Source organism: Drosophila novamexicana, unplaced genomic scaffold (assembly GCF_003285875.2).
Source record: "Drosophila novamexicana strain 15010-1031.04,08,12 unplaced genomic scaffold, DnovRS2.1 tig00000820-arrow-pilon, whole genome shotgun sequence".
Classification (NCBI taxonomy): Eukaryota; Metazoa; Arthropoda; class Insecta; order Diptera; family Drosophilidae; genus Drosophila; species Drosophila novamexicana.
Window position 1 is genome coordinate 840832 of NW_020824828.1, and position 19847 is coordinate 860678.

The window sequence follows — 19847 nt, forward strand, 5'->3', positions numbered from 1 at the left end:
TTTCCTGTTTCCGCTGAAACGACGCAGCAGCGCCTCGTACGTTTCGGTATGCTTGTGTTGATGGGGTTGCCGTTGCTCGGCATATGAGCCCCAATACATACGTAAGTATTTACATAGATGGCAATCTAAATAATTCATTATCTAGTCTGTGTTTTTTTTTTTTTTTATTTTTTTTTTTTATTTTTTGAAAGACTTACATATATGCACATTTATAAGTGGGATGCTTGGCAGCCCACCGCGACCTTTACGTCAGTCAGTTGCCCCGAGCCATCAGCAACCCCCCTTTCAAAATAGACGCCAACGGCAACGAATCGCTTTTGCTCTCACTCTCTCTCTATCTCTGTGCTACGCTGCACAAGGACGTCGACACCTGAGGTACGTAGCTGCAAACGTAAAAGACATACATATAATAGCGAAATCTGATTTGCAAACCCCTTTCGTAAATTTCCGTTGCCTACGGCTTAGAGACAAGTGAGAGCGTTTCGCCTGTGTTCAGACGCTTTATCGCGCGTTTTTGCTACGTTGATCAAATCTAGTCGGGCGTTCTGCGAGTCATTAGCCAACACTCTTCATTGAACATTGTTACCAATTCAATAGCAAAGTCCGACTTGAGCAAGTGTGAAAACGACAACACTGTGTTCAAAAATATATCAAAAACTAGTAACATACATTAATATTAATATTAATTATGAATCGCGAAATTAAAAATGGTTTATTTTGAAACTAAAATACTACGGAAAAAGTTGCCTCATATTCGAAATTTACAAGATTTCTTTAGTTACAATTCGCATCATCTGATTTTAATCAAATGTTAACGGAACTTAAATGATTAGATCCAAAAACAGATCGAATTATACTTTAACTTTAGCTAAATTAAATTATGGAACAAATTACTTGCTTCAATTGGCAACCGTGTTTACTGGAATGCCCCATACGCTCTCGCTCGCTCTCTTACTCTCTCTCTCTCTCTTCTCTATCACAGCGAGTTGGCGCTTCTGCTGCTGCTTTTCAGCTGGTTCGTTTTCGGTTTCAGTTCAAAAGCGAACGCGGACGTGTGTCGGTCGGTGCTGCCGTCGCTCGCAACGCCTACGCTTTCGTTCTCTGTGTGCGTTTTGTGATTGCAAAAAGCAGCAAAAGGCAAGAAAATTAAACAAACAATTTTCTTCTCGCGTGTGTGGATGTTTGCTAAGCAGCGCGTCAAAAACAGTTTTCATAAAAAGCGCCCAATCAAGGAACAATTTTCTGTTTTCTTTTCGTTGCTGTTGTTGTTTTTCATTAACAGTATTGTTTTTAATCGAGCACAGCTGCTGGCAACACATACATAAGTGAGTTTTTTTTATAAATGCAACATAAGTATGTTTTTGTTTTGTTTTTCCTGTGCTGTGTTATTGTTGCAAAATTGTTGCAAGAAAATTGATAAATGCGCAAAACCGTCAGGATAACAGTACTGTGTGCAGTGCGTCTGTGTGGCCAGGGGTGGGGGGTGGCGTACGTTTAGTTGTGAGCGCGTAAACGTAAATGCGTAAGCTCAGACCCTGGACTAGAGCTTTGCTCTCTCCAGCTCCCAAGGTTTCTATCCCAGCAGCAGCAGCAGCAAGAACAACAAGTACCAAAAGGCACGCTGCACTCACACAATTAACATGCGTGTGTATGCATTACACATGCGTATGCATGCATGTGTAAGTGTGATAAGAATTTTCAACTGCAGTTTCGCATTTAAATTTGGAGCCCACCTTTTCCGTTTCCAAATCGTGTTTCATGTTCTTTGCGTGTCTCGGACGACCTCACACATTGTTTGTTGTGCGTGTGATTTGATTGAAGCTCCCAAAACGAGGCGCAGCTAAAATTAAATGCTTTGCGGTTCCCAGTTGTATCATTGAAATGTTCTCTTGTGCTAGTGATTTTGTTGTTGTTGTTGTTGTTGTTTTTGTTCTCTGTTGTGGTTGGCTGATTTGAGCCTAGGGCTAAAATATGTATTTTGAGTGCGTGCGCTTGGATTAGCATTATGCTGTTGTTGGCCACTGTTGCTGTATTAACACATAAATTATAAATAAACATAAAGCGCGCCACAGGTGTGCACAGAGAGCGAGTGCTCGACCCCTGCGAACAACACCCGTATACGTAATTGTATATGCGCGTCTCTGCCGCTGCCTCTGCCTCTGTCTAAGTGTGTGTGCCAAAAGTTTACCCACTTTTTCTGCTGCTGCTCAACTTGTTAACCCTTGTACCTTGCACAGACTCTGCCACCTGCCGCGCATCTTGCTCGTGTGTTAATTCGGCTGCTCTTTCACACACACACACACAAACGCGCGCGCGCGCGCGAATTTTTCCGAAGACACCGAAATGCAACAGCAAGACACTACTGTTAATGATCACCAATACAATCACAACTCTCAATGCTTCTTCTTTGCGCTGGCTTACGCACGCACTCCTCCTGCATTGTTGTTTTCGTCTCTCTGTCCCACTTCGCTTCCGGGGCTTTCACGTTCAATTATTTCTGCCTGAATGGCCAGAAACAGCGGCAGCACGTCATTTATTGTCGTTTGCGCTTTTGGGTTTTTTCATTTTTTTTTTCTCTTTTTTCTTACATTTGTTTGCGTCCAATTACTGTGGCAATTTATTCATCAAGCAGCAACGCGTACAAACAATAACACACTCAGCCCTTAAAAGTGTGGGCAAACAAGAAGAGCGCAGCATCAGCTCTGCTTCTCTTTCTGTTATTTGCTCTTGTTCTGTCTTGAAACGCATTACGTGCATTTACTATTGTTGTTCTTGTTGGGCGTTTTACCGTTGCTATGCTAGCTTTGTGTCACACAGCTTATACAATTTTCAGTTATTTTGCTGCTGCACCCCAAACTTCCCGCTGCGACCGACAGCCCAGCCCCTTGACATATGTACGCTTGATCGTTATAAAACAAACTGTAGATGACAGACAGGCTATAAACACGACCCGCGCTCATGTTACGTGCAAAGTGCACAGATTTCAAAACGGATACATAACTAGTACAAACATATGCATATGTATGTATGCATGTGTGTACATATGTATGTATTTATTTGCTCATTTTTGTTTTCTTTTTAACGGGCACTAACATACACACATACACGTGCACAGAGTACATCTGTACGTTTATTTACTATCACATACAGCTAAGATAAATCTGCAAAATGGGCTTTTTTGATTTTGTTTAGCACCGTTTTGTTTATTGTTTTTTACATTTTTCATTCCTTTCCTTTTTTTGTTTTTTGCCTAAAATATAATTACCTATAGAGATGGATGGCTTGCAATCTTTCTTTAGGCAATCTTTCAACTTGATTTTAATCATTATTTTTCGCTCAAGCTTATGTGCGAAATCGTGTTGAAATTTGGGCGCTTTTCGCAGACTTTTATGATTTTCTAGATAAGACCCATATCTCGGAACGTTAATTTATATCAAAAATAGAGTTACTAAAACTCAGTCCAAAGGAAAAACGAAATACTTTTTATACCCTGAACCCATTAAAATTGGGTATAAGGGTATATGGTATTTGTGCAAAATCCAAATGTATGTAACAGGCAGAAGGAAGCATCTCCGATCCCATAAAGTATATATATTCTTGATCAGCATCAATAGCCGAGTCGATCTAGCCATGTCCGTCTGTCCGTCCGTATGTATGAACGCAAGGATCTTAGAACCTATAAGAGCTAGAGACTTGAAATTTAAGATGTAGGTGCTCCTAGTTCCCGCGCAGATCGAGTTTGTTTCCGATAATCGAGCAATCGATAAAAATCGATATCGATATCCAGTTTTTTGGGCAATTTTGGTAAATAATAAGAGCTAGAGTCAACAAATTTGACATATAACTTCTAAAATAGAATATATATGCAGTTGATGTTGGAAGAAGAGGGTTCAGGGTATCCCCTAGTCGGGAGCTCCCGACTAGAACCTCTTACTTGTTTATTGATATTTTCTTTACCATGGCTTAGCCAAGATTTATAATTTCTTTGTTTTCCCCGAGGATGTACGACTTTTTATACCCATATATAGAAAGAGTTTCCTTCTACCGACTTCTCTCAACCGACACTTTAAGTATATCTCGAGATCTACCGTGAAATGTGATGTGCATGTAATATAACAGTATGCAACATAAGTATGTATTTATTTTCTGTCCATATTGTTTGCCTTCTCTTTCCCACACCACTGTCCCCCATAATTATTGATTACTGTCTCTTGTGTCTCTTGTTATTTAGTGGGCACACATCCAACTCATAATGTGCATGGTGGTCGTGTGTGGGTGCTCAAAGGGCAAAGGGCAAGTGGCAAAGGGAAATGCAAAGCGTTGCGCTGCGGGGCGGGGAAATAGTTGTCAATCATGAAATGCCATTAATTAAGTTCCAATTGCCAGAGAGACGACCGCAAAGTGACCATCCAGGCAAGGCTGTGCCCATTAGGTGGATGGGCTCTAGTCACAGGATGTTCAAGTACATACGTTTCTTCTTCTTCCTTTAGCTATTAAGCTGCACAAATACTATGTGAGAAAATAAGAAAATTTAAATGCGGCAATACCCGATGTAGACATATGGCTTACCGCTTTACAGAATTACAGGAGAATTCTGATATCTAGAAAAACTTCTCAAGCGATATGATATTGTATTCCGATGTTAATAAGATGTTGCTCACGGGAGGAACTTGACTCTTCAACGATATAGTAGTCCGATCCGGTCGGTTCTATGCAAAGAGACAGGCTAACGGACACGGCTGATCAAGAAGTTATACACTTTATAGACAAAATTATAATATATTCTGCAAGAGTATACAAAGGGTTTCCGTTAAGCGGCACACGGCATACGGCATAAACAATTTATCACACATGAAACGATAAGATTAAAATAATATTCGCAGTAGAGCAAGGTTTTCAGGTAGGGTGAACACATGATGCCACTCCACAGAGCTTGGTTCCGACTTGGCTGGGAATTGGTACGAGACTTATTTAATTAAAAGTCATATTTTAAAACACCTGCCAAAGGTGAATCGTCAAGAGACTTATTGAAGTTGGCATCCGCACAGTAAATGAAATATATGAAGATACCTGATCAGGAAGTTCTGGCTGTTTCTATGCAAACTTATCATTTTCTAGATTAAGGCTATCATACACCTGACATAGGAACTATAAGACGAAAACTGAGCTATTGTATATTACAAAAAAAAAACCATATATAGATAAATCTATTATAGTATCTATTTAAAAATATACAAAAAGATCGCACCTCGTTTATCTGCGTTCCTTTGAAGATAACTATTCATTCATTGACTGACTGACTGACTGACTGACGGACTGATAATCAACGTCCAGCCCAAACTTTGCTAGTTTGATTTTTATTAATATTTACATACTTAGGTGGAATATGGGAGAATATCTGTTGCAAAAAACATTTCTGTTTTGCATTTCATTGGCTTGAAACAAAGCTCCTAACGTGAATTCACTTCCGGCGTGTTTCATGCGTTTCGGAAATCCACTAATCAATAAAATGATGAAGACATGCAACGCCGAAAAATTGAACTAGAGCTGACTTTCAAGGCCAACTTGGAGTTAATATTTGCTTGACTTAATACTATGAGAGATGTGTTTAGAAGAAGAGCCAGGGAGTATGTCGAAAATGTGGGTCACAAAGGGGGATTCGAACCGTGGCAAGATCAAGTCATTTTTTAGCTATAAACTTTTTCTCAATGTTTTGTGCTTATAATTGACAAATAATTCAAGTTGACATTTCAGCGCAACGAGCAGCCGAACCTGACCTTAAAAATATATGTACATATATAAAATGGATTAAAACGGGTTAGTTTTCAAGCTTTATACATTTGACCTTACGGTGCAAAGGTTAAGTTCGCGTTGTGACAGTTGCAGTTGCTGTTTCTAGTCGAGCACTTATTTGACTGATATCTCAGCTATTTTAATTGTCTAGATCGTAAAAGCCAAACGCACAAAGCTGTTCCATAAATCGCAATCATTGTTTACACTTTTATCTATACGGCGCTTGTCTGCGAATTCGCTTAAAAAGCTCTATTTAATTTGTAAAGTTGTGGATGTGAACAAGCGTGACGATCAGCACGTCATGTAATCGGATCGATTACATTAGAAAAACCATATAAACGAGGCTTCCCACTCTCTCTCTCTCTCTCTCTCTCTCTCTCTCTCTCACGTTATACCCTGTGCCCTTTGCATGTGTCAAGTGTATCTGACAGGCAGAAGGGTCTGTCTTGAGTAGGATATTCTTGGTCAACATCAATAGACAAGTTAACGTGGCCTTGTCCGTCTTTGTGTTTGACCTTCAGTCAAAATAGAAGAGGTAGAGACTGCAAATCAGGTTGTTATCAAAAAATCGATTTGTCGATAACTATCGATTAGCAAATTGGATTTTGTTTTAAACATATCTCTTAGGTTTTAAGAGCTGCACACAAAGTTGAGTTTATCCCCAAATTGGAAAATATAGAGATTGATTGACTGATTGATTGATTGCATTGAATATACAGGAACTTAAACCTTGACCTTTTCTAAATATCCAACTATAAACACCCAACTTATTAAATGTCCAACTCTACATAGTTTGGAACTGAGCTGGCTTTTGTTTGGTTTTTATAGAGGAAAATTGAAAAGAAAGCTATTATGTTTGGTGCCGCATCTTTGAAATGGGTGCAGGGTAGCTGCTAGTCGGTCACTGCCGACCCACGGTTTCTTTGTTTATCGCGTAGGTCAAGCGCTGACAAGAACAGAAACAAAATAGCCCTGTGCCAGCGGGGAATGGTCTATTCTCTGTTCTTTGATGGGGAGGGGGGGGGGGGGGGGGGGGGGCAGTTGTCGGTAGTCAACAATAAATCCAATTAGCAAAGCGGTTCAAGGTAACGGCAAAAAATATGCACGATAAACCAAATTCACTTCAAGTGTTCTCGCGATACCCTGTACTCATTAAAAAGTCGTAACGAATGGTTCCGTTCGTCTCTCATTTGCAGACCTGCAGTTCTTGAGATTTCAATCTTGCAAATTCGATTGTTGTAAATTTGTATAAATCGATACATTTACACATTAAGATTTGTCGGTTTATTTCGATTACTTTTTCATTTGAGAATATTTAGGGTTTAGTATTATGGCCACTTCAAACCTGATGTAGGATATCCTGCAGTCGGTCAAATTGGACAACTTGTTTTTGTGGTCGTTGCTGTGCCTGTTGCCTATTAAGAAATGCGAGCTGAGTCGACCTTATCGGACATTTTCATTCTCATTTCCATGCTGGCTCGTTGCCGCTAGTTGTTTAATTGACAGCTCGAGTGCCCCGCCTGACAGTCGGAATGTCGTCTCCCTGGGCGAACCAATAAACGAGATGGTAATTCACATTTTAAAGCTCGCTCCATGAAGCACTCATATTGCGGCACACAACATGGAAGCCATAGCAACTAGCTAAGGGAACGTTTCCGGCCACCAACCTCCCCTCAACCCCAAGCTCAAGCAGCCCCAGGCCACAACTTAATCCAACCTTGCCACATTTGCAGGTCATAGACGCCGCCAACGCCTCCGCCATGCGCAGCACAAGCAGCAGCGGCAAGAACAACAGCCAAACCAGCAGCAGCAGCAACAACAACAAACACTTTAACAACAACCGATGATTGCCTGAGGCATAAGAATTCTATCAGAAAGAGAAAGACAGGGGACCGAGAGACCGAGCACAATTGAAGGCAAGATATCAAAACCCGCCGTATTACAACCAAAGACGCTGACCAAAATTATATAAAAATAACCAAAAATGTTGATCAAAGAGTACCGCATACCACTGCCCCTCACCGTCGAGGAGTACCGGATCGCCCAGCTGTATATGATAGCGGTAAGTTTCCCATAGAGCTAATTAACTAGACGTAGTTCGGCCAAGCTCCTGTCTAGAAACAGCCCATGCTCTGCCTTTCTAGAGAGTCAGTTACTTAGATATTCCACAGAATTTCTTTCGAATTCCCGAAACGCATTCATCCTTTATAGCCTCTAGTTAATGGACCTGCACTTAAGAACTTACAAGGCTAGGCTAATCTATTCGGACTAACCTCTCGCTAGTGCCTGTGTCCATAGTCTTGATCAGAGTTCAACGTGTCATATCCGTCTGCTTGTCCAACTCCAATCCCCCATCTCCTAAACATGCTAAATAAAGCATAGTATATTTTTCCTATGGAAAGTGGCTGTTGCCTTAACTCTATGCTAAGCTATAGGCAAAAAAACCTTATTTTTGGACTAACTATTTAATAATTTACTTGCTGCGCACAGAAAAAGAGCCGCGAGGAAAGCCATGGTGAAGGCAGCGGGGTCGAGATCATGATCAATGAGCCCTATAAGGATGGACCCGGCGGCGATGGCCAGTACACGAAAAAGATCTATCACGTGGGCAGCCATTTGCCAGGCTGGATAAAAAGTAAGTGAGGTTTAACACTGTAATTCCATTTAAAATGGTTATTTGTATATAGCTAGTTATATAGATATATATTCTTAAACCAAGTCGATCTAGTTTATATATAATAATAATAATTTATAGACATCAAGAATAATTGACTTTTTGATTACCTTCGTTTTATGAATCCTGTTTGTCATATTTAAGATTTGCAAATTTGTCAAAGATCGGACTATAAACACAAGAGTTATTCATGAATAATAAATAATCTAAAGCGTGGGCTTGAGTTTCTCTGTCTGGGTACAGGGTATCTGCTAGTCAAGCACTAGCGACTTTCAACTCTTTAAAAACGTTTTTTATTTGTTTTTAATCAAATCTAATTGACCGATGTCTTTTAGGTTTGTTGCCAAAGAGCGCACTGACCGTTGAAGAGGAGGCATGGAATGCCTATCCATATACGCGAACACGCTACACCTGTCCCTTTGTGGAGAAATTCTCGCTGGACATTGAGACCTATTACCATCCGGACAATGGCTTTCAGGATAATGTGTTTCAGCTATCGGGCAGCGATCTGCGCAATCGCGTTGTGGGTAGGTCAAAGATATAGTTAATAAATAAAACTGAGCCGAATAAATTGATTTCCTAATTTTGCGACAGATGTGATCGATATTGTCAAAGATCAGCTGTGGGGCGGCGATTATGTAAAGGAGGAGGATCCCAAGCATTTCGTATCGGATAAGACGGGACGCGGCCCCTTGGCCGACGATTGGCTGGAGGAGTATTGGCGCGAGGTGAAGGGCAAGAAGCAGCCAACGGCACGCAACATGTCCCTGATGACCGCCTACAAGATCTGTCGCGTCGAATTCCGCTATTGGGGCATGCAAACCAAGCTGGAGAAGTTCATACACGATGTGGCGCTGCGCAAGACAATGCTCCGAGCCCATCGCCAGGCCTGGGCATGGCAAGATGAGTGGCATGGCCTAACCATTGAGGACATACGCGAGCTGGAGCGCCAAACCCAGCTGGCCCTGGCCAAGAAAATGGGCGGCGGCGAGGAGTGCAGTGATGGTAAGCATACGTCCAGATCGGTCTAAATTCACATAATGAACATTTCTTCTGCACGACGAGCAGACAGCACCTCGGAGCCATATGTGAGCAGCGCAACAACGGCCCCATCTTTGGGCACCAGTGAGCGCAAGAAGTCTGCGCCGGCATTGCCGCCGATTGTCACACAACAACCACCGAGCGCCGAGGCCAGCTCCGATGAGGAGGAGGATGACGATGATGATGAGGATGAGAATGACGGGGTCGGCACTAACGTGGAGCTGGGCGCTGCTCAGAGCAGCAGCAATCAGCGCTCGCGCTCCCAGAGCATTCAGTTGGCCAACAAGGCCAAGTTTGGCTCAAAAGGTGCCCTACATTCGCCAATTGGATCTGCACACAGTTTTGATTTGCAGGTGAGCTATGCTACGGATCTTGCTGCTGCTGCTGCGGTGGCTTTCATCCATTGTGCTGTGCTGTATCAATGTTGTTGTCTCTCTCTCCAGTACTCTGTCATTGTCCTGTGTTGCTTCACTTGCGTTTGCTACAAGTCGAGCAAAGGAGCTTCTAATCATTGCAATTTACCATGATGCTTATTGACTTTGCCTCCGCTCCATGCAAATGTCGTTGGCAACATATTTGACTATCGACATTTGTTTGGCAACATTTCATTTGCCTATAAACATTGTTGTCTGCTGCCGTGTGCAACATTTGGCAAGGTGGCTACGCCGCAATTCACATTTTCTGCTAGTTGCACTGTCTGCTTGATAAATAATTCACAGAACCATTTAAATAACTGGCGATCAACTTTGACAGGCACATGAAAAACTGTGCTTTTTATTGTCGATGGCCAGGCATACATTTATCCAGGGCTTATAATAATACTTATATGTGCTGAAAGTTGTCCAAGATCTAAGTGCAATCAATGTCTTACTCAGCATTAATCCTGAGAATCGGGAACATTAAAACAACACACAAGTTATTTGCGATTCAAGCTTCAATGTTCAAGTATTTGCTGATCAAATTTACAAATTCGTTTATTTGGCTTTTGTGGCGCTTTCTAGAACTGGTAAAAGCCGCCGAAAATGTAATTTAATTATTTTTATTTTTACTTTTTTTTTTAACTTATGTTTTCATTATGTATCGAATTTCGTTTATATTCAAATTGTTTTGTTTTTGTGTTTGTTTATGTGTCCTTTGAGCTGTGTTCTTACCAACAAAAAAAAAAAATAATCTTTGATTTGCTCTTGTCACACAAATTCAAATCCAACAACTACCACAAAAAAAAAAACACTTCAACATCGATCAGATTCCGTTCCATGAGCTGCCCAAAAAATCGCATGCAAAGCCAGCACCACGCAGACATGTAAGTTTTAATTTCAGTTGCAGCTCCCGCTTCCATTTAGGATCCCCAAGTAGACCAACATATATCGATTGATAGCAGCCCAATAATATACAATTAACGTATGCATATTAATGAGGTTTCTTTGTGCCTGCATACAGGTGGCCAACTGGCGAATGGAGCGTCTTGAGGTGGACTCCAAATCCAACTCAGACGAGGAGTTCTTTGATTGTTTGGGTAAGTGCGCCGTGGCATGTTTAATATGGATGTCCAGCTAATTTATGCTTCTCTTGTAGACACAAACGAATCGAACTCGTTGGCGAAATGGAGCTCACTTGAGCTGCTGGGGGAAGGCGATGATAGCCCACCGCCGCATGGCGGCTGTGCTAGCAGCAGTGCTGGGGGCGTTGGCGGCATCGCTGGACGCCATAAACAAGATGACAGCATATTTAATCAGGACTTTTTAATGCGCGTCGCTTCGGAGCGCGGCAACAAGCGACAGTTACGCTCCTCGGCCAGCATCGATCGTAGTCACGATTCATCACCGCCGGGCTCACCGAGCACCCCTTCTTGCCCCACCACCATATTGATGCTGGTGGTGCACGCTGGCAGTGTGTTGGATGCAGCCAGCGAGCTAACCGCCAAAAAATCGGATGTGACAACATTTCGAGGTTCATTTGAGGCCGTTATGCGTCAGCATTATCCCAGTCTCCTGACGCATATGACCATTAAGATGGTACCGTGCCCCTCGATTTGTACCGACGCACTTGGCATACTGTCCAGCCTCAGCCCGTATTCGTTCGATGCGTCGCCCTCGGCGGCGGATATACCAAATATAGCGGATGTGCCCATTGGAGCCATACCGCTACTGGCCGTGGCCTCTCCAGAATTCCAGGAAACAGTCAACAAGACTGTGGCCGCTGCCAACATTGTCTATCACGAGTTCCTCAAGTCGGAAGAGGGTCATGGCTTTTCCGGCCAAATAGTTATGTTGGGCGACTCAATGGGCTCCCTGCTGGCCTACGAAGCATTGTGTCGTTCCAATGGCAGCCAATCAAATGCCGCCAATCAGACAGCGGGTCACGGTTCGGTTAGCGCTGGCGGCGGCGATTGCAGCCGCATATCCCGCGTGGATGATGATGAGCGTTTCATTGACTCTGATTTGGATGCGAAACGCTTGCTGGTCGCGCCATCGCCGCGACGTCGTCGCTCCAGTTCCTCAAGCGATTCACGTGCCACCAAATTGGACTTTGAGGTCAGCGATTTCTTTATGTTCGGCTCACCACTGTCTGTTGTGCTTGCCGCACGAAAACTGCATGATGCCAAAGCGGCGCTGGCTCGTCCCAATTGCCATCAGGTGTATAATCTGTTCCATCCAACCGATCCAATTGCCTCACGCCTCGAGCCGCTCCTAAGTGCACGGTTCTCTATACTGTCGCCGGTCAATGTGCCACGCTATGCCAAATATCCGTTGGGCAACGGACAGCCGCTGCATTTATGTAAGTTAAGATTTAGATGCAGAGATTGACATGCATTACAGTAACACATGATTAAATCAATGCCACTTTCTCTTTCTCTCGCTCTCTCGCCCTCTCGCTCTTTGTGATGCAGTGGAGGTAATACAATCGCATCCGCAGCATTTTAATGATGGCAACAATTTGCTGTCCAGCAGACGCCTATCGGATGCATCGATGCAGAGCACCATTTCGGGTCTCATTGAGAATGTTTCGCTTAGTACTATACACTCCCGTAAGTGTGCATCTGAATCAAGTATATATGACTTTACAAATGTTTGCCAACACAAATTTCATATTGCAGTTCAGAACAAATGGTGGGGCACAAAGCGCTTGGATTATGCGCTTTATTGCCCAGAGGGCTTAAGCAATTTTCCGGCACACGCACTGCCGCATTTATTCCATGCCAGCTATTGGGAGAGTCCCGATGTGATTGCTTTTATATTGCGCCAGATTGGCAAATTCGAGGGCATACCGTTTGTGGGCTCGCACGATGACAAGGACAATACCACATCATTTCATCCGGGGCAGCCGCGCGAGAAGTGGATCAAGAAGCGTACATCTGTCAAGTTAAAGAATGTGGCGGCCAATCATCGGGCCAACGATGTCATTGTGCAGGAGGGGCGCGAACAGCGATTAAATGCGCGCTTCATGTATGGACCGCTCGATATGATAACGCTGCACGGCGAGAAGGTGGACGTGCACATTATGAAGGATCCACCGGCTGGCGAATGGACATTCCTAACTACCGAAGTGACCGACAAAAATGGACGCATCTCGTACAGCATTCCCGACCATCTGTCTCTCGGCTATGGCATCTATCCGATCAAAATGGTGGTGCGCGGCGATCACACATCCGTCGATTGCTATATGGCGGTGGTTCCCCCGCTGACCGAGTGCGTTGTATTCAGTATTGATGGCTCATTTACGGCATCCATGTCGGTGACTGGGCGTGATCCAAAGGTGCGCGCCGGTGCAGTCGATGTCTGTCGCCATTGGCAAGAGCTGGGCTATTTGCTCATCTATATCACCGGACGGCCGGATATGCAACAGCAGCGTGTTGTCTCCTGGCTCAGCCAGCACAATTTTCCCCATGGCCTGATTTCATTCGCCGATGGACTCTCCACCGATCCGCTGGGCCACAAGACCGCCTATCTGAATAATCTCGTGCAAAATCATGGAATCTCAATTACCGCCGCTTACGGCAGCAGCAAGGATATTAGCGTCTACACCAATGTGGGCATGCGACCCGAGCAGATCTTTATTGTTGGCAAGGTACATGATATACATGATCATATTGGCCTCAGTCTCAGATCAATTTGTAATATTTTTTTGTAGTTTGTTCTCTTGTACCATAGCCAGGTCATATTTATATCACATAATTGATACGTTTTTAACATATATTTATTTGTTTTCAGGTGGGCAAGAAACTGCAATCGAATGCAACTGTGCTCAGCGAGGGATATGCCGCCCATTTGGCTGGTCTACAGGTAGTCGGTGGCTCCCGCCCGGCCAAGGGTAATGCCCGTATGGTTATACCACGTGGCTGTTTCAATCTGCCTGGACAATCGGCAAATCCGCGACGCAGAAGGTAGGTCGCCCCAATGAGAAAGCACATTTGTGGCTACCAGGCTCCGAGGCTGGCGGCGGCATGCGGCAGCTGTGGTGGAGTCTTCTGTCTTGTCTGTGTAAATTGTATATATGTATGTGTATGTGTTAGTGTTAATTGGCAAATATTTGTATAATGTGTATTGTATTCTAAGTACTTGGTGTTTTGTGCCCATTTATTTATTTATTTTATTTTAATTTCTCGTTAACCTTGTGTTTATGCTTTGTGTCTTTAATTGTTGGTTTGATTTGTATTGTGTTCGAGAGCTGCTGACACGGTGCATGCACAGAGTTCCGTGTCTGAAACTTTGTCCTACGTTAACAGCCATTGGCTAATATTGTAATTGAGCTAAAAACCCTCTCTCTCTCTCTGGAGCCACCTAATCATGCATCATGTCTCCTTCCAAATACCCCACAAACCACCACCAACACCCCATCCAAATGTGGCCAAATATGATCAGCAATGCGTTTGAGGCCCAACCTTCCACGCCCAACAGCAACAGCCTCGCCCAACTGAACGAGGGCATTGTGTATGAGCATGAGCCTGCCGGCAAGGATGATGTCCCGGCCCAGTCTCCTCGCAGTCCCGTCTGAGTCAGCATCCCATGTGGCCACATGGCCTCCGTGTACATCCGCCCCTCCACCAGCAGCAGACACACAACTTTGCCTAGTCCACAAAAAATCAATATATAAATAATATTTTGTTATTATTTTCATGGATTTAGCTTTAAGTTATCGAAAACTATTTAAATGCCGTATTATTAATATGCTAAGTTCTAGTTTTATTTTTTTATATATATTTATATATGTATATACACATGTATATTTATTAGTGCTTTTCATATTGTATATCATGTATTATTTGGATTGATATTATTGTTATTGTATATAACGAGGACAAAACAAAAACAACAGGAAACAAAATCTAGCCAAAAAGCAACCAGCACACATACATACAAGTATGCATACATACATGCACATGTGTATATGTGTACATATAGTAGCGATATACATATACATACATATGCAATAAAAAGCTTCAACTATTTATTTATTTCGAGTAACATAAACACAAATATATTTACATATATATATATATATTTGTATATATGTACTTCGTAGACGTACATACATATGATTTATAACGTTACGATTTCGTATTGTATCTTTTCTTTGTTTGTTTCTTGATTTTGATAAACAACGCTTAAACCGCTTACTGCAACACGTCACGACCCCCGCCCCCCCCCCTCGCTCTATGTTGATGCGATTCGCACACGCACACACACACGTACACTTATACACTTATCATCAAATGTATATTAAAACAGGCTGCATGAACAAGCAACAAATGAAGTTTAAAACGTTTACCAACACTGTAGTTGATATGCAACCGCATAACGCATTAGTTTAAAAACTGTTACAAAAGAGTTCAGAGTTGAATAATTTCTTTAGTTGAGTTGGTTTGTTTGATATGCTTTTCATGCATTTTAGCTGAGCATTTTAAATTAATCCTGTGTTGTGCAATAAACAAATTACAAAAAAAAAAAAATAATAATCAATATATATATAAAAGAAAGTATATATATTGAATTTGAAAAGCGCTATCAACTAAAACCTTACACTCAACTTTACCTCTGTCTTTTTTCCAAAAAAAAAAAAAATAACCCCCCAAACTCTAAACTTTATTCTAATATGAAACATTTTGACATCAAATCAACACACCCAACACCAACACACACACACACACGCACACGCTCACACACACACATGCTACAATACCCAATACCTTGACATCGTATTGAATGTGCAGCAACGAGACGGGCCTTTCATCACCGATTCGCAGTGGCTATCTAAAGCGCAAGACCTATCTGAGCCATCACTAGGTGCCAGCAGGAGGGAGCTAAGCCAAGAGAGAGAGACAGAAAGAGAAAGGAGTATCGTATCTTAGTTTATATAGCGCATATGCTGAACGATCGATAAGAAACTCAACCAGCAACTCCCGCAATTACAAGCCACATGCAACTTGAAATCAACTATATACTATGTAGATACATACATATATATCTCTACTTGTACGCATCCTATATAAATGTGTAAACCTGCCTAACAAGTGCTTCGCGAACGTGTTTAGATGACATGCAACAATACCCAATTACCATCTTAAATATATATACTATTGGATCAGCTTAACAACAACAACAACAACAACAAAACATGTCAGCATCGATGCCACCATAAACTACATCTGTGTATAAAACATAAAACACTTATATTATGCGCAATATATAGCAAATTATATGGTGTATATACAAAATACAATATTCAAAAAAAAAAAAAAAAGAAAAAACCTAAAAAAAAATAAACTGAATTGTACATCATATAACAAAAGTCAAATGTGTCACGCGGTGAGTAGACGAGATCAATTGCAGTTAGCTGCAATTAATGTAATTTAAATAATATTATCTGTCATTATTGAGCATTAATCAAAAGGCTTTAGTTTCAAGAATTCATATTTCAGTTAGGCAAAATGCTGCGGAAAACTATTTTTCAACAGAAATCCAATCAGAATGTAAATTGTTAAAAAGTCAATTATTATTGTTTTTTTTTTTAGGAAACAACTTAGAAGAGTCTAAAAAAAAAATAATGCCTAAAGACAAGTTGTGATTAGATACTTTTCCAAAAGTAGTTATTCATATGCAACAATAAGCTTTAGCTTAAAGAAAATTGGTTTAAATACGTTTTAATTAAAGCCTATTTTTGATCTATTTCTCAGGTACCTGGAAAGAAAGACTGTTTCCTCCTGTTGTTTGATGGTTTTTCAAACCACTTAAAGAAAATTACAAATCACATAAAAATCACAAAAATCACAAAAAATTGACTAAATTTTAAGAAGCAGTCGACATACCTTTAAGTATGGGTACTGCAAGCCTATGTGCTATATATTGTATAACAAAATTACTAAAAGAAAAAAAAAAAAAGAAGAGAACTCTATATATATTTACTCTATGAAACCGTTTAACATATGCAAGCGAACAAAGTTCAATAATGTGGCATAAAATGTGCAAGGACAAAGAACAACTGGGAGATAAGTACAACTTGGAGATAAGATAAACGAGTATTATTCAAGATCTCTATATAAACTACTTAATATCGCTGGGTTAGTTGTCGGACGTCGAGGTAAAAGCGTTGCAAAATCAAATCGCAAATTCAATGCATTTCTTTAACCAAACAAAAACAAATTAAAAATCCTGAAAATAACAATATATATATATATATATATGGAATATAAACAGTAAAAACATAAACAAATTCCAGCCGAAACCCAACAAAAAACTAATTCAAAAAGGCAACAGATTATATTTATGTGTGTGTGTGTGTGTGCGTGTAAAGTTGAAAACTTGTTCCAAATGCAAAAGAAAACAATCCGATTCTATTTGTAATGCTTAAGGAAACACGTAAGAAATCTCTATAATTGTGATAGTTTTTCGCTACAACAACAACAACAACAACAACAACAAAGAAACAAATTTTTAAAATCTATTTAATGTGCAACATCAAAAAGTAAATATACATATATATATATATATATATATATATATATATATATATATATATATATCTAAAGAACCACAATTGTTCTACACTCAAAGAAAAAAATTAAAGTTTCCTAAGCTTTGCAAAATATCAGCAAAATGAAAAATTTGATTAATTTCAAACAATTTTCTTGTCTCGAAAAAAACACAATTTGTTCAGCTTAAGAAAAATGTTCATTTTTTTGGCGATATTTTTGTCAAATATTTAAACACACATTTTCTTTGAGTGTACATAAAAAAGAAAAAGAAAAGCATAAAAATGTCAAAAACTTAACTTGTAATCAAATTTTGAATGCGACATATATATATATGCATACATACATACATACATATATATATATATATATATATATATATATATATATATATATATATAATTGTTCTGTTTATTCTGTTCAAGTTCAGAACAGAACCCATGAATATGTATATAGCTAATGCGTATATGTGAATTATCTGCCCATAAGCCGGATTTAACATTGCAACATTACACAAAAGAAATAATCAAAAAACAGCGCTCATTTGTGATAAACAATTATTGAGTACATGCATATATATATATATATATACAATATTGACAGAATCTCCAATCCTAAACTCAATGCGACCTGAAGAAGCAAGGACAAACTATATACTTATGTGTTTGTGTGTATTGTAATACCTATGTGCATCCATGTGTAATATTACATATGTATATTGTATATTGTATATTGTCCACACACGGTTATTGAAACTAACAAATAGATATTTGAAGACACAACCAACACAAACGGTACAAAGTGGACCCAAAAAAAATGCATGCATAAGCTCAGATTGGTTTACTTGCAAGTATTCAGCTGAGTTATAAAGTATATAATTCCTATATTGCAAATTGAAGAGTTTAAAATGATGTGTGCATACATATATGTATATGGGTATATAACATTATAGTTACGCATGTTTAGAAATAAAAATGAAGTTAATTGATGTAAAACCAGGTGTTCCAACATATACATTTAATACGTTCCTCGATTTGAATTTCAATTCGAATTCGAATAATATCTGATAAGTTAGTCCTCAAATGATATTATCGATAGCCGTACTCGGGCTGAAAGAAGATATATAGAGCAGAAATGACTTCAATTGAAAACAAAAATAGTTCAATTCAATGACAGCCATAATTAAGTGTTGTGTAACGTACAAATGTTTCAAACAATTGTTGCCGCTTTCGTCAAGTTAAGCCCGAACCAACACTTTTCCATTTCGTCAAAAAGTCTCAAAAAAAAAAAAAAAAAAAAAAAAAAACAAACGCTTCAAGTCCTTTTCTAATAATGCTTGATGAAGGCAAGCTGCAAATTGAAAAACCGTATAAATTATATTGATATTTTAACCCACCATTTAGCTGATAAGCCCCAGCTAAGTATGTTATCTATGAAATGAAAAAACAATTCATGAGCAAAACACAAAACAGAACAACAAATGACAACAAAGCAAATTCAAAAGAGAATAAACCAAGCGTTCAACTCGTAATATTACTTATATATACATATATTTATATACGAAATGTATATGTGTATGTGCTGCAGATGTGTGCGACCATTGCTACACACACAAACGAGTACATACACATATACACATACATATAAACATGCATATGTACATGTATGCAATGCGTCAAGTGCAAAAGTCCAACAGCATGCGTTAGTTATGCATACACACATGCATACATGCATACACACATGCATACATGCATACACACATGCATACATGCATACACACATGCATACATGCATACACACATGCATACATATATATATATATAGATATGTGTCACAGAAAATATTTAAATAAATGTATTTATTAGTCAAATGCTAAGAACAAAATAAATAAATGTATAAATGTAGAAAATAATTGGAGCAATCCGCAAGAAATCTATTTACAAAAAAATAATAATAATAATAATAATACAAATGAAAAACTGCATTCAAAATGTTGGCCAACAACGAGACGCAGCTTAATTTATGCTAAAAAAATGCATCTATGTATATTTTCCAAAGCAAACAACTTTTTGTAAAGTGCAAAACGAGAAACACTAAAGAGAATCAGATACAGAAAGAGCGTAGGGAGATGAATAACTTAAGCGTGTTTCCAAATTTCGCAAAGTGCTTCAAATTGCAGTCCACACAATATTTTTCGATCTATGTTAGCTGTTTCTTAAATGTCCTGCGCAAAATAGTGAGAGGGAGGGGAACAGAGAGAATGCAATAGGCAGTTCCAAGTAAATAAAGCCAGAAAAAAGTTCATGGAAAAAACAAAAACAAAAATGTTCTATTTGATGTTATAAATTAAAAAAAAAAAACAAAAGAAAA

General features: G+C 39.9%; 1 protein-coding gene across 8 annotated transcripts; it reads left to right on the top strand.

The window, feature by feature from the left end:
* The first annotated feature begins 1060 nt into the window (after positions 1-1060).
* LOC115764437 (protein retinal degeneration B) lies at positions 1061-17180 on the top strand. Of its 8 annotated transcripts, none has more exons than XR_004018022.1 (14): positions 1061-1325; positions 7527-7855; positions 8284-8428; positions 8803-8994; positions 9062-9472; positions 9536-9861; positions 10755-10811; positions 10949-11024; positions 11084-12286; positions 12399-12536; positions 12606-13576; positions 13720-13892; positions 15720-16314; positions 16683-17180. XR_004018022.1 is itself a non-coding variant. In XM_030707441.1 (14 exons), the coding sequence occupies exons 3-14, from the start codon at positions 7778-7780 to the stop codon at positions 14501-14503; spliced, it is 3903 nt and encodes a 1300-aa protein (XP_030563301.1). In that variant the 5' UTR covers positions 1061-1325; positions 7285-7360; positions 7527-7777; the 3' UTR covers positions 14504-14917. The 8 variants fall into 8 exon arrangements, 7 of the variants coding, with proteins under 7 accessions (XP_030563301.1, XP_030563303.1, XP_030563304.1 ...); XM_030707441.1 differs by lacking the exons at positions 15720-16314; positions 16683-17180 and adding exons at positions 7285-7360; positions 14371-14917; XM_030707443.1 differs by having other exon boundaries at positions 15720-17180.
* Positions 17181-19847: the final 2667 nt, after the last annotated feature.